Here is a 15,461-nt window from a genome sequence, read left to right on the forward strand (position 1 = left end):
ATGGCATCTCTCTTACTCACATGTTTTTGGGTTGACTGTTTCTGATTTATCTTGAGGACAGGGTGTATGTGAGATCATGGTGAAATGGGAAACCGGAAAATAGTGCTCTGCACTGAAGCCATGAAAAAGCATTTCCTCTACTGGCGCAACCTGGAGGCAGAGAGGGGAGGGGAGCCAATTCATTCAAACAGCTTAAATAATTGTATTTTCTTGTATAACCTTATGAAGGAATAAAATTCTACATCAGACTTTAAGGTTCAAGGGGGTACACTGAGCACAGATCTTTGTCTCCCTTCCCTCCTGAGACACCTATAAACGACAAGGCATAACCCCTGATAGAGAAGGACCATCTGTGGATGAGAGATTGGTAAACATATCCAAAATACCAGGGATGAAGCCTCACTCAAGAAGCAAGAAGCTCACACCTGTAATCCCAGCACTTTGGGAGGCCGAGACAGGGGGATCACCTGAGGTCAGGAGTTCAAAACCAGCCTGGCCAACATGGTGAAACTCCGTTTCTACTAAAAATACAAAAAAGTAGCCTGTAAAAGTAGCCCGTGGTGGTGGGTGCCTGTAATCCCAGCTACTTGGAAGGCTGAGGGGGCAGAACTGCTTGAACTCAGGAGATGGAGGCTGCAGTGAACTGAGATCGCACCATTGCACCCCAGACTGGGCAACAAGAGTGAAAGTCCATCTCAAAAAAAAAAAAAAAAAAAAAAAAAGCAGCAGCAGCAGCAGCAGCAAGAGTGGAAGTAACAGTCACAGGAGGAGGCTGCCCCAGAATATAGATGTCCATCTTCCCATCAGATCCCAAAGGGACTAAACACTTAAGTTGACAGGCACTGCACAGGGTGGGAACAAGAATGGAATGATACACGACGAGACTGGGTGGAAATCCGGCTGGGCTAACTTGGCCTGCTGCCCACACTCCCCTCAGGCTTCTTTCTGTTCCCTGAATATCATAAAGCTATGTTCACACCAGTAGGATCTCCAGCTCGCTCTCCTCTCCAGGAACTCTTCTGTAAACCAATGAAACTGCCTGAAAAGGAGTAGAACACTTAGAACCACTTAGGGCACCATGATGGTAGGAAAAGAAAAAAAAAAAAAAATGGGCTGGGCGTGGTGGCTCATGCCTGTGATTCCAGCACTTTGGAAGGCCAAGGAGGGCAGATGGCCTGAGCCTAGGAGTTCGAGACCAGCCTGGGCAACATAGTGAGACCTCATCTCTACTAAAATTAAAAAATAATTAGCTGGCAGTGGTGGCATGTAGCTGTAGTTCCAGCACTTTGGGAGGAAGAGGCGGGAAGATCGCTGGAGCCCAGGACGTGCGCTACTGCACTCCAGCCTGATGACAGAGTGAGACCCTGTCTCAAAAACAAAGAAAAAAATGGATTTAGAGACCCCCCCAATGCCACCCAATCCCAAATTACCGATTTTCTGCTTGTTCACTCTGAAGAACAGTCGGCCAGTGGACAACCACCCTTCATGAGCACCCAGTCAGTGTTTTGCTACTCAGAGAAGAGACCCATCCAGAAAACAAACCCACATGTACAGCAGTAGGAGAAAACCACACCAGCCGTGACACTGTGATGGTTAATTTTCAGTGTCAACTTGACTGGAGTAAGGGATACCTAGGTAACTAGCAGAGCATTGTGTCTGGGTATGTCTGCAAGCGTTTTCTGGAAGAAACTGATGTATATGTTGGTGGATTGAGAGGAGATCCATCCTCAATGCGGGCAGGCACCATTGGATTGGCTGAGGGCCTGGAAGGAACAAAAAGTTGAGGAAGGCTGAATTCTTGCTCTCTTCTGGAGCCAGGATGCCCTTCTTCTGCCCTTGCACCTCAGAACTCCAGGGCTTTTAGACTCCAGGGTTCTCATCAGTGGTCCCTGGGGGCTCTCAGAGGCTAATTAAGTCCAACTAGATTTCCATGTAACCCTGTCATATATCATAAACAGAGGCTCTCAGACTGGTAGTTACACTGTTGTTTCTTCCTGGCTCTGAGGCTTTTGGATTTGGACTGAGTCACTCTACCAGCTTCCCTGGTTCTCCAGCTTGCAGACAGCCTAATGTGGGACTTCTCAGCCTCCATAATCATGTGGGCCAATTACCCCAGTAAATTCCCTCTCATATATGTATCTCTCTATATATCCTACTGATTCTGTCTCTCTGGAGAACCCTAATATACCAGCTATACAGAAAAATCCACTCAGGACCATTGTACATTTTAAATAAACAATCAAATCTCTTTATACAGGTCAAGAAGATCATAGCACAAAAGACAAAGTTAAACATCTATTGTCAAAACAGCTGACCCTGGAAGAAGCACACAGAATTCAGGGAAGAGAACTGTGATTTGTATCGGCAGATAAATCTGAAAAAGAATTGCATCTATAAAGCAAAAACAGGATGTTAGGAGAAAAAGAACAATCACAGAATAAAGTTTTTAGACACAATGTCTCTGTCAGAGGCAGCTGCAGTGATGGAAGTTACTAGAAGTCGAGAAACAGGTTTTGATTCCATCCGTGTTACTGTGCTCAAGTCCCTTCATCTCTCAGAGCCTTGCTTTTTAAAAAATTCAAACTCCATCAAGCTCCTATCTAATTCCAAGGTAGACTTCATGAGGGCCTCTCTTCCTGGTTGCCCTGTCATTAGCCCTCTCTCCTTAGCACAGTCTTCATCTTGTCTACCCTGGTATGCAGAGAAACTTGGTCTATCTGCAACTGTCCCTCACATGGACATGGTGTTAGATCCACTGCAAAGGCTCTTCTCATCCAGGATCTCATGTGAGCACCACAGAAGCCCTGTTAGTTAGTCGAGGATTATCTGTCCCATTTAATAAATACAGAAATCTGGCTGGGCACAGTGGCTCACGTCTGTAATCCCAACACTTTGGGAGCCCGAGGCAGGCAGATCACTTGAAGTCAGGAGTTTGAGACCAGCCTGGACAACATGGTGAAACCCCATCTCAACAAAAAAATCCCCGGCACGGTGGCGGGTGCCTGTAGTCCCAGCTACTAAGGTTGCAGTGAGCTGAGATTGTGCCACTGCACTCCAACCTGGGCGACAGGGCAAGAGCCTGTCTCAAAAAATAGATTAGATAGATAAGATAGATAGATAGATAGATAGATAGATAGATAGATAGATAGATAGATAGATAGACAGACAAATAGATAGACAGATAGATGCTGAAACTAACGCTCAAAGAGGTTATGTGATGCCCTCTAAGTCACACTGTTAGTATTAGAGCTGGCGTTGGCCCCAAGTTTCTGGTTCTCACTCCAATGCCTTCCCTTTTCCACCTCCTGAACTCAGTGACACTGTGTGACATTCACAGGCCATCAGTGCTATTCTCATTTAAGAGCTTCTTGCTTAGGTTGAGGCCTGGGTAATACTTACAGTAATCACAGATTCCTGTTTGACTTTATATCCTTCTGGAAAGGGAGGCTGCTCAGCTTCATACTCTAAAGGAAAGGGGAAAAAAATCCTCAATTCCATACTTCACTGCAGTTTCTGATGTAATTTCCTTTTCTCTGAATAAAACATTCTTAAATTTTATTTTGGCTGGTGGTGTACAGAAATGAAAAAACAACTGGCCGTAACAGGTTAACATTTAATGCAATTTAAAGTTAACATTTAATGGTATTTAAGATCAGCAAGAGGCTGGGTGTGGTGGCTCACACCTGTAATCCCAGCACTTTGAGAGGCTGAGGTGAGTGGATCACGAGGTAGAGGAGATCGAGACCATCCTGGCGAACATGGTGAAACCCCATCTGTACTGAAAATACAAAAAAACTAGCAGGGCGTGGTGGCGGGCACCTATAGTCCCAACTTCTAGGGAGGCTGAGGCAGGAGAATGGCGTTAACCCAGGAGGCAGCGGAGCTTGCAGTGAGCGGAGATCACGCCACTGTACTCCAGCCTGGGCGACAGAGCGAGACTCCGTCTCAAAAAAAAAAAAGACTTTATATAAGAGTCTGAGACTCTTTTTCTTAGAGGACACAACTTCAGATTTTGCCAACATGATGGAAACTATTAGGAATTAAGGGAGGAAGAGAACACGGAGGTTGGTTAAGGGAAGACACTGAGAGCACATGCAGAAGAGAGGCTGACGGCTGGGCACGGTGGCTCACGCCTGTAATCCTAGCATTTTGGGAGGCCGAGGAGGGTGGATCACTAGGTCAGGAGTTCAAGACCAGCCTAACCAACATGGTAAAACCCCATCTCTACTAAAAATACAAAAATTAGCTGGGCGTGGTGGTGTGCGCCTGTAATCCCAGCTACCTGGGAGGCTGAGGCAGAATTGCTTGAACCCAGGAGGTGGCAGTAAGCTGAGCTTGCACCACTGCACTCTAGTCTGAACAACAGGGTGAGACTCTGTCTCAAAAAAAAAAAAAAAAAAAAAAAAAAAAAATTAGCCAGGTGTGGTGCCAGGTACCTGTAATCCCAGCTACTCAGGAGGCTGAGGCAGAAGAATCACTTGAACCCTGGAGGCAGAGGTTTCAGTGAGCGACAGAGTGAGACTCTGTTTCAAAAAAAAAAAAAAAAAACAGTCCACATAAGTTCTACAGGATTGCAACAACTATGACTGACAGAGGAACAGAAAATGCTCATGGCCAGTATTAGTTACATCCCTAAAGCAAAGACTGATAAAAATATTTCTGGAAAGGTCAATGTTGTCAAGGCAATTGCACAGTCACTTACAGTCATGAGGAAAAATTAATTTGTGGGCAAGATGGTATTGAGGGCATACAGTCGTATGGACACAAGTTTTATATGGTTACCTAGTTACTTATCAGATAGTACAGCATTTCCTCCACTTCCCAACATATATATATATATATATTTTTAACTCCTAAGCATCAGGCTGGGGACAAGAATGTCAGGTTGCAGGTTAAAAGCAATTTATTTCTCAATACCAACTGTATTTGTTTTCCATTATTGTGTAACAAATTAGCACAAATCATTGACATAAAGGAACGCACATTTATTATCTCACAATTCCCTTGAGTCAGGAGTCCAAGAATGGATCAGGGTTTTATCAGGCTGAATTCAAGGTATCAGCCGAAGCTGTGATCTCTGAGGGTTGGGATACTTTTCCAAGCTCATTGGTTGTTCATAGAATTTCAGCTTTGGTAGAATTTTAGTTTCTTGGCTGGGCATGGTGGCTCAGACCTGTAATCCCAGCACTTTGGGAGGCCAAGGTGGGTGGATCACTTGAGGTCAGGAGTTTGAGACCAGAATGGTCAACATGGTGAACCCCAACTCTACTAAAAATACAAAAATTAGCTGGATGTGATGGCTGGCACCTGTAATCCCAGCTACTTGAGAGGCTGAGGCACAAGAATCACTTGAACCCGGGTGGTGGAGGTTGCAGTGAGCCAAGATCTCACCATTGCACTATAGCCTGGGTGACAGAGCGAGACTCTGTCTCAAAAAAATAAAAAGAATTTTAGTTTCTTGTGGTTGAGGTCTGAGGTCCTTGCTATCTTCTGGTTGTCAGCTGGGGACCCTCTCAGCTCTTAGAAGGCACTCTCAGGTTCTTGCCATGGGTGATGCACAAGTTGGTTGCCACTACTTCAAGGGCAGCAGGAGAATCTCTTCTGCTTGAATCTGACTTCTGACTTCTTTTAAAGGTTCACCTGATTAGGTCAGGCCCAGCTACAATAATCTCCCTAAATTAAAGTCAGTTGATTAAAAGCTTTAACCATATCTGGAAAATCTTCTGAGAGCCACATCTAGGTTAGCGTTTGATTGAATAACTGAGGTGTGTTCACGAGGTGGCAAGAAACTTGGGGGCTATCTTAGAATTCTGCCTATCATACCAGCCGCAGCTCTACCATTTTTTTCCCTCTCCGGCAAGCATGTAAATTCAGACTTCTTCCCCAGCTGCCTTGGGAACCACTGATATAGTGGAAACTGTTTATTTGGGCTTAAAATGTATACATTTATACTTCTGTTTGATTACAAAAGCAAGACATACTTTTTTTTTTTTTTTTTTTTTTTTTTTTTTTTTTGGGACAGGGTCTCGCTCTTGCCCGGGCTGGAGTGCAGTGGCCGGATCTCAGCTCACTGCAAGCTCTGCCTCCCGGGTTTATGCCATTCTCCTGCCTCAGCCTCCGGAGTAGCGGGGACTACAGGCGCCCGCCACCTCGCCCGGCTAGTTTTTTGTATTTTTTAGTAGAGACGGGGTTTCACCATGTTAGCCAGGATGGTCTCGATCTCCTGACCTCGTGATCCGCCCATCTCGGCCTCCCAAAGTGCTGGGATTACAGGCTTGAGCCACCGCGCCCGGCCAAGACATACTTATTGAAAGAAAATTTCAAATAACACAAGGATGTCTTATGTAGAGTGTAACAGTCACACTTAGTCCTATTGCAATCCTAAAACCATTGTTAGATATGGCATAGATCCACCCAAATCTTTTTTTTTTTTTGGCAGGGGGGTGGGGGCGGCAACAAAGTGTCGCTCTGTTGCCCAGGCTGGAGTACAGTGGCGTGATCTTGGCTCACTGCAACCTCTGCTTCCTGGGTTCAAGCAATTCTCCTGCCTCAGTTTCCTGAGTAGCTGGGACTACAGGCACATTCTGCCATGCCAGACAAACTTTTAGTATTTTAGTAGAGATGGGGATTCACCGGGTTGCCCAGGCTGGTCTCGAACTCCTGAGCTCAGGCAATCTGCCCACCTTGGCCTCCCAGTGGTAGGATTCCAGTGTATTTACTAATATATGTATATAATACACAATACATTTGTTTACTTTCAATTTCCCAGGCTAGGTCAAATTGCCCATGCATAGAACCACATAACACTGTGTCCTTTTTCTTCACAACTCATATTAGTTTGTGCCTTATTTGAAATTTATAAAAATTAGTGACTATCTTATATTTTTTCTTTTTTTTTTTCTAGACCGAGTCTTGCTCTGTTGCCCAGGCTGGAGTGCAGTGGTGTGATCTCCACTTACTGCAACCTCCGCCTCCCAGCTTCAAGCAATTCTCCTGCCTCAGCCTCAAAAGTAGCTGGGATTACAGGCACCCACCATCATGCCTGGCTAATTTTTGTGTTTTTGTAGAGATGGGGTTTCACCATGTTGGCCAGGCTGGTCTCAAACTTGTGACCTCAACTGATCTGCCCACCTTAGCCTCCCAAAGTGCTGGAATTACAGGCTTCAGCCACCACGCCCGGCATTAATGACTATCTTTCCCAATAGATTATATGTTTTGTGAGGGAGCACCGGGATCTGTTCTCTCACCATTACTTCCCCACAGAATACTGGCTGAATGAATGAATGAATAGATGAACAGGACCAACCATATTGTAAGTTACTTTTGATGCCTTATTCATTCATTTATATTTATTGCAAGCCCATTACCTGCTATGAACCATTCTATGTGTTAAATATGAGGCTCCTTGCAATGTTGCTACATGCATGATGTACCACATTCATTTAACCATTATACTCTTAATGGGCATTTGGGTTGTTTCCATTATTTTATTATTATAAACAATGTTTCAATGAACATCTTTATACAAATATCATTGATCCGCAGAGAGGTGTTTTGGTAGGATCCTTAGATGTGGAATTTTTTCTGCCAAAAGAAAAAATAATTTAAAATTTGGGCCAAATTGCCAAACTTTTCTCCAAAAAGTTTACAGTCACTTGTACTCCCAATAGTGACACTGCCTGTTTCTCTAGAGTATAATCAATCTTATACATTAAAAATTTGTCAACACCTGTAAAAGAAAAAAAAATGGTATTTTATTTTTATTTGCATTTCTTTATTACTTGCTATCATATTTTTTCCAGTGAAATCTCTCAGGAGTTCACTTAAATTTGATGGAAAAAATACAAATTTCTTCATCATATGATCACAAAAGACATATAGTTGAAATGATTATGTAGAAGTATGAAGTATGGGAAAATACTTTAGCTTCAAGACAATATGATGTGTTACTTAAAACCTCTGTAATGTTTAAGAGAATCTAACATATTTGAGAATGTCAGTTTTCCCTGGGGTTTCAATCTGAAATATAATTACAGACTGATGCTTTTACATTGAAAGGCATAAAAGAATTTAACTTTGTAGAGTACTGGACTCTTTAAAACAACTTGATTTACCATAGTTTAATTAATTCAATTTCCAAGAGTTGTTTTGGTGCTTAGAAAAGTGTGCTTATCTGCTCTGTTCTGCATTAGAAATGCTTAAGAAAATCAGGGGCCCAGGCATGGATTACAGGCTCACACCTGTAATCCTAACACTTTGGGAAGCCAAGGTGGGCAGATTGTTGGAGCCTAGGAGTTCAAGACCAGCCTGGGCAACATGGGGAAACCCTGTCTCTACAACAAATATAAAAATTAGCTGGGTGTGGCAGCGCACGCCTGTAATCCCAGCTACTTGGGAGGCTTAGGTGGGAGGATCACCTGAGCCTGGGAGTTGAGGCTGTAGTAAGCCACAGTCACGCCATTGCACTCCAGCCTGGGCGACAGCCTGTCTCAGAAAAATAAAAATTAATTAAAAAAAATTTTTTTAAATCAGGTATATTAAATGTTTACAATCTTTCAATCACCAAAGGTTATAAATGGCATTAGGGGAATTTAATGTTATATGCATATTAAATGAACATTATGAACAAGTGAAAGTGGTTGTTCGTTTTATGCAACAAAGACAACATTTTAGGAGAGGCAGAGCAGAAGGAGCCTGGAAACTTGTTGGCAGAGTGGAGCCCTTGTACCACAAATGAACCCTCTCCCCTCAACTTCTGGGATGTGAGAATAATTAAACATCTTTGTTTAGGCCATTATGAGTTGGGCTTTCTGCTATTTGCAGCTGAACATGTTCCTGATAGAAACAATTAAAATGTAGCATTGACTGGTGGCCAGGCGAGGTGGATCACACCTGTAATCTCAGCAATTTGGGAGGTCGAGGCGGGTGGATCACAAAGTCAGGAGATCGAGACCATCCTGGCTAACATGATGAAACCCCGTCTCTACTAAAAATACAAAAACAAAATCAGCCGGGCGAGGTGGCGGGCACCTGTAGTCCCAGCTACTCAGGAGGCTGAGGCAGGAGAATGGAGTAAACCCCAGAGGCGGAGCTTGCAGTGAGCTGAGATCCGGCCACTGCACTCCAGCCTGGGCCACAGAGCCAGACTCCGACTCAAACAACAACAACAACAACAAAACTATAGCATTGACCACAGTAGCTTACTGGAAGGGGATGGAACAGGAAGGTGACGCTGGGAGTGAATGAGATGAACATTTGAGAGGCATATACTATAGTGGAAGGTTGTACCAGGTTGCTGGAGAGCCAGATGAACCGGGCAGAGGAGCTTATGTTCCAGAGAGGGGATGAATGATAAACCAGGGGTTCTGAGAAGTGAAAGTACTGCTGTAGAGGGCTTCAACCACAGCCTAGAGGAGCAGAAAGAAGAGGCTTTGAAATTGGCCTGAGGAATTACAGAAGGCTTTCCAGAAGAGGGGCCACGTGGATTGAGTCTAGAGAGATAAATGAGAAGGTAGGGATGTTCCGGAAAGAGACAAAGCTTGTGGAAAGGCACGGAGGAATAGTATGGTGCATTGGAGGAATAGTTTTGTGTGACTCCAAGTACACAACACAACAATGGTACTGAAGTGCTTGTTTACAATCCAGAACTCAAGGACTCACCCCCAAGGAGTCTGGCCCATCAGGCCAAGAAGGGAAGCCAAGGAAAATGCTTTTTTTTTTTTTTTTAATGGAGTCTCACGCTGTTGCCCAGGCTGGAGTGCAATGGCATTATCTTGGCTTAGTGCAACCTCCTCCTCCCGAGTTCAAGCGATTCTCCTGCCTCAGCCTCCTGAGTAGCTGGAACTATAGGCACACACTGCCACACCTGGCTAATTTTTTTTTTTTTTTGTATTTTAGTAGAGATGGGGTTTCACCATGTTGGTCAGGCTGGTCTCAAACTCCTGAGTTCAGGCAATCCAGCCCCTTCCATCTCCTGAAGTGCTAGGATTACAGGCTTGAGCCACCATGCCCAGCCAGGAAGCTGCATTTTAACATGTATCCAGGAGATTTTGATGTAGGTGCTCCCAGTCCACGCTTCAAAACCATGCTGGTGTCTTGTTCAAGGGTTTGAACTTGAGAGTCAAAACAGACTTGAGTTTGAAGCCGACCCTGCCACTTACTTTGGGCATGTTTCCTAATCTTTCTAAGCCTCAATTTCCTCATCTGTTGCTATGAGGCCTAAATGAGAAGTAACACACCTAGCACAATGCCTGGCACATAAATAGCAGCTCAATAAATGTTGCCATTAGGATGATTTGGGTGAATGGTATGTTATGAACTAAGAAAAGTAAACAGAGATGGGATGTTAAGAAGCTTAAGGGTTAAGCTAAGGAGTTTATTATGTAAGCTATGAAAATCATCAGAGGTCACAGCATGATGCGATTAAATTTGAATTTTAGAGACATTCCTATGATGGCCAGTGGGATACGGTCTGGAAGGAGGCCTGCCTCAATTAAGAAGCCACAGCAGCAATCCAAGCAGGGGGTGGTAAGGGCCTGATCTAAGGCAGCAGACAAGAAGACTGGCAGGGGTGGGGAGTGGGGGCAGGGTGGGGATGGTGGGAGATATTAAACAGGTAGAATCTATAAGGACTAGCAAATTAGAGTGTGGGGCTATGGAAAGTGAAAAGGAAGCAGGCCGGGTGCAGTGGCTCACACCTGTAATCCCAGGACTTTGGGAGGCTGAGGCGGGTGTATCACCTGAGGTCAGGAGTTCGAGACCAGCCTGGCCAATATGGTGAGACACCATCTCTACTAAACATACAAAAACTAGCCGGGCGTGGTGGCAAGTGCCTGTAATCCCAGCTACTAGGGAGGCTGAGGTGGGGGAACTGCTTGAACCTGGGAGGTGGAAGCTGCAGTGAGCAGAGATTACACCACTGTACTCCAGCCTGGGCAACACAGCGAGACTCTGTCTCAAGGAAGAAAAAAAAAAAGGCTGGACTGGGCAGCTGAGTGAACGATGGTAACATTTGTGGAGATGGAGATAAGTTGTTGACATCTAAAACAGTGCCTGCGGTCATGCCTGGCCCAGCATTGAAAACAGTTCCCGGCCCTGGTAGATACAAGTTGGCTCAATGCTTAAGAACAGTTTCTTCAGAGAAATGAGGAAGAAGCTGGTCTGCCCTGGGTTGATAAGGGAATGAGAATGAAAGTGGTGTGGACAAGACCAAGAGCAGTGTGTTCTTTCCAGAAGCTTGCTGAGAGGGGAGGAGAGACTGATAGGAGCTGGAAGAGGATATAGGGTCAAGGTGGAGGTTTCTTCCTGAGATGACAGGCCAGGGGTGTTTGGAGGAAAAAGCTAGTAGAGAAGTTAAAGGCATAGTAGAGGAGGTGAGTGATAGAGCAGGATCCTGGAACAGCAAGGGGATGGTAAGCAGAGGTGGAGAGCTGGGCAGCGAGTAGCAGGGTGAGAGCTTCTTCCACGTGTACAGATGGGTGTTAGCGAACTCCCTCCCCACTCTTGACTGCCTGACTCTTCTCAGTGAATGCCTCCTATGCTAAGAGGTATCACAGAACATTTCAGGAAGTGTTAGAAACTTGGACTAGTAGAACCAGGCAATGGGAGAAGGCATTGAGAGATGCTGATTGCTGAGCATTGCCGAGAGCCAGTTGGGGTCATCTTTCTTCAGCTGGCTCAGTGGCTGCACTGGAGGAACAAGTATTGATTCACAACTGATCCATGTCGGTATCTGGCAGGTGAAATGAAAGACCAGATTTTACAACAGCATTGGGGGCTGAGGCCAGAGAGTGCTTGATTGATTAAGGGATGAACCAATGACAGTAGTGAGGATGTTATCACAGCATATCAAAATAGGAAACTGTAAGGCCGGGCATGGTGGCTCACGCCTGTAATCCCAGCACTTTGGGAAGAGGAGCGTGGCAGACTACTTGAGGTCAGGCCTGGCCAACATGGCAAAACCCCATCTCTACAAAAAATTAGCCAGGCATGGTGGCGGGCGCCTGTAATTCTACTCAGAGGCTGAGGCAGAAGAATTGCTTGAATCTGGGAGGCAGAGGTTGCAGTGAGCCGAGATTGCGCCACTGCATCCAGACTGGGTGAGAGAGCCAGATTTCATCTCAAAAAAAAAAAAGTAAACTGTTAAGCCTAACATCCTTTGACTGTCTTGATTAAAACCATGAACACAGTAAGTCACCAACTACTGTAAGATTTGATTAGAAGTGTTGGCAGGGAAGAAGTTTATTGACACTAACACAAGTGCTTTTTAGAATACAAAACTCAGTTGTCACTGCAAAGATGAGGGCGAAAACTGAAGAATATTTACAAGTAAGTTATAGTGGTGAGCATGCACATACATACAAAAGAGCACTAGTCAGGTTGGTTAAGGTCTGTGTAAGTTATTGACCTACTTTGCATTTTGTCTTCATGAAATTGAGTTTCTGGCAGGTCTGTTTGCTATGATAATTTGTCTTTTAAATGGAGATTATCTTAATAGAATGTAGTACTTAACCTCAAAGATAGGATTACTACAAAGCCTGTTTTTTCATGTTTGTTGTGAGAAACTGAATTTACTACATGTTATAGAAAACTGCATTTGTTAGATGTTTAAGAATTGGGTTTATCCACCTAGGTTATAATAATCATCACAGTGCCCATGTGTATAGTTTGCCAATGTTGACCTTGACCTCATTGAATTTTTTTTTTTTTTTCAGACGGAGTCTCACTCTGTTGCCCAGGCTAGAGTCCAGTGGCACAATCTCAGGTCACTGCAACCTCCGTCTCTCAGGTCCAAGCGATTCTTCTGCCTCAGCCTCCCGAGTAGCTGGGATTACCCACCACCACGCCGGACTTATTTTTTGTATTTTTAGTAGAGACGGGGTTTCACCATGTTGGCCAGGCTGGTCTTCAACTCCTGACCTCAGGTGATCCACCCGCCTCAGCCTCCCAAAGTGCTGGGATTACAGGCGTGAGCCACTATGCCTGACCTCATTCTGTAACTCTATCATTTTATAAGTGGCATCAATTCACTTGCTTTTCAGAGAACACCAAAACTCTTTGTCTTTGCTTTCTCTCTAGAGGCCTATTTGACCAAAATAAACTCAGTGTGTAAATCACAACACAAGGCATGTTTCTTTGTCAACAATAATGAACATTTATTGACTACTTTTTAAATGCCAGGCACTGTGCTAAGCACCTTTTCATACACTCTTACCTGGTCCTCACAACAGCCCTGTGAGGTAGGTACAACAATTATCTGTCTTTTACAGATGAGGCTGAGTAACTTTTCCAACAATCCTCTAATAAACTGTATCATAAGGAACCGTTTGGCTTGGAGAAGTGAAAGCTCTGGGGGAAAGACAGCCATAATAACTACCATCAAATATCTGAGTAGATTCTTTGAGGTGGAGTGATTAGCTCCCTGAGAGAACATCCAAAATGAAAGGAATTTTTCCAGCACGATGTAAGGTTGGAGAAGGAATTTAAGTACTGGATGGGGTTGAAATAGACAACTTTTGAGGGCATCTATCAACTGAGTCTACTATTCTCTTCCTTCTCTATATTCTCCACTTCTTTCAAGTCATCACATATACTGGTACATTCATTCTTTTTTTCCATTCAATAAACATTTACTGATCTGCGCTATCCAATACAGCAGCCACTATCCAAATGTGGCTATTTAAATTTATTAAAATTAAGGTCGGGCTAGGCCCAGGGCTCACGCCTGTAATCCTAGCACTTTGGGAGGCCGAGGCAGGTAGATCACCTGAGGTCAGGAGTTCAAGACCAGCCTGGCCAAAATGGTGAAACCCCTTCTCTATAAAAATAAAAAAATTAGCTGGGCATGATGGCAGGTGCCTGTAACCCCAGCTACTCAGGAGGCTGAGGTGGGAGAATTGCTTGAATCCAGGAAGTAGAGGCTGCAGTGAACCCACACAGCACCACTGCACTCCAGCCTGGACAACAGAGCAACACGCTGTCTCAAAAAAAAAAAAAAAAAAAAAAAATTAGGTCCAACAAGAAATTCAGTTCCTCAATTGCACTAACCACATTTCAAATGTTAAATAACCACAATTTTTTTTTTTAAGACGGAGTCTCGCTCTGTCGCCCAGGCTGGAGTGCAGTGGCGCGATCTCGGCTCACTGCAACCTCCACCTCCCTGGTTCAAGCGATTCCCCGGCCTCAGCCTCCCAAGTAGCTGGGATTACAGGCGCACACCACCACGCCTGGATAATTTTTTTTTTTTTTTTTTTTTTGTATTTTTAGTAGAGATGGGGTTTCACCACGCCGTTTCAGGCAGCTTAGGTAGTGATGGTGGCCACACGAATTAAAAATCTGAGTCTTTGACCTTGTGGAGTTTATGGTCTAGTGGAGAAGAAAAAAAAACCACCACCAGCCAACATTATTCATTCAGAACTAGCGCTTACGCAGCTCCTTCTGTAAATCGAGCAGTTTTTGTTTCTTTTCCCAGTAAGCCTTTTGCACTCCTAAAATCACGCTGTTTACTAAGCACTTTTTGTGACTCTGGTTCCATCTTCCTAACACCATCGAAATAGGTGTCATTATTATGCCCACTTTGCAGACAGGGTAACAAGTTAAATAATTTGCCCAACCTAAGTAACGAATACTGAAAAGGGCCACAAAGGAAGATGTGCTCAACTCCGTTTGGTGAGGTTAAGTAAGGTTTGAAGCAAGAAGGGACTAAAACTTACCGTTTGTCCACACCATGGTTACTGAACCTGTGGGCCGCCGACTACCTACTTTAGGATTACCTGGGGTGCTCTTTTTTAAAAAGTTTAGATTCCCTGCAGCATCCCAAGTTGAAGTTCTGTGGGCGGGGCCTGGGAGCCTACGTTTTGAACAAGATTCCCGCCCCTGCCCCAGCAATTCTTTTCTGTTCACTAAATGAAGTTTAAGAACCACTGGTCCACACCGCATGGTTCTCTTTATTCAGCTTTCCCTCGCCGTTCCCTTGCCTTTGACTTCACTACCGATCGCGATTGGAGGCCGCGCTGCGTAACCGCGGGCCAGCCTCTCCGAGCCTCAGTTTCCCCGTCCGTAAAATTACAGGTGTGAGCCACCGCACCCTGCCCTACTGTGCGGGCCCGCGGAGCGGCTGCCAGGCGCACAGTGGGCGCTCCTCAAACGCGGCCCCAACCCGGCCGCCCGGGTCCCGACCCTCTCGGCCAGCCACGGCTGCCTACCGTCGCAGATCTGCTCCCACAGATTCTTGCTCGACGGCTCGGCGACCTGCCACGGCGAGACAGGCAGCTCGCGGGAACCGAGAGACATGGTGGGCACAGGCGTCCGGGTGAACGACGAGTTTGTAGAGCAGCTGGGCTTACGGGGCACTGTGTGGCTGGGGACTTGCCGCGGTGCAGCCATGGCCGCGGTTTCCACGGTAACCGCGTTCGCCAGGAGGCCGCGACCCGGAAGAAGCCGGAACCCGAGAGGGTGGGCCG

At 45.2% G+C, this 15,461-nt stretch overlaps 1 protein-coding gene across 2 annotated transcripts in view; it reads right to left on the bottom strand.

The window, feature by feature from the left end:
- IQCK (IQ motif containing K) overlaps positions 1–15,429 on the bottom strand; it is a 139,579-nt gene extending 124,150 nt beyond the window's left edge. Inside the window, exons 1-3 of one of the 2 annotated variants that reach the window (XM_010388553.2) lie at positions 15,204–15,429; positions 3,400–3,464; positions 21–150 (exon numbers count right to left, since the gene is read on the bottom strand). In XM_010388553.2, coding sequence (XP_010386855.2) covers positions 21–150; positions 3,400–3,464; positions 15,204–15,384 — 376 coding nt within the window. In that variant the 5' untranslated portion in view covers positions 15,385–15,429. The remainder of the gene's footprint in view (positions 1–20; positions 151–3,399; positions 3,465–15,203) is intronic. The other variant, XM_030924887.1, reaches the window with a different exon arrangement.
- Between the last annotated feature and the right edge of the window lie 32 nt (positions 15,430–15,461).

This window comes from Rhinopithecus roxellana, chromosome 20 (assembly GCF_007565055.1).
Source record: "Rhinopithecus roxellana isolate Shanxi Qingling chromosome 20, ASM756505v1, whole genome shotgun sequence".
NCBI classification, from domain to species: Eukaryota; Metazoa; Chordata; class Mammalia; order Primates; family Cercopithecidae; genus Rhinopithecus; species Rhinopithecus roxellana.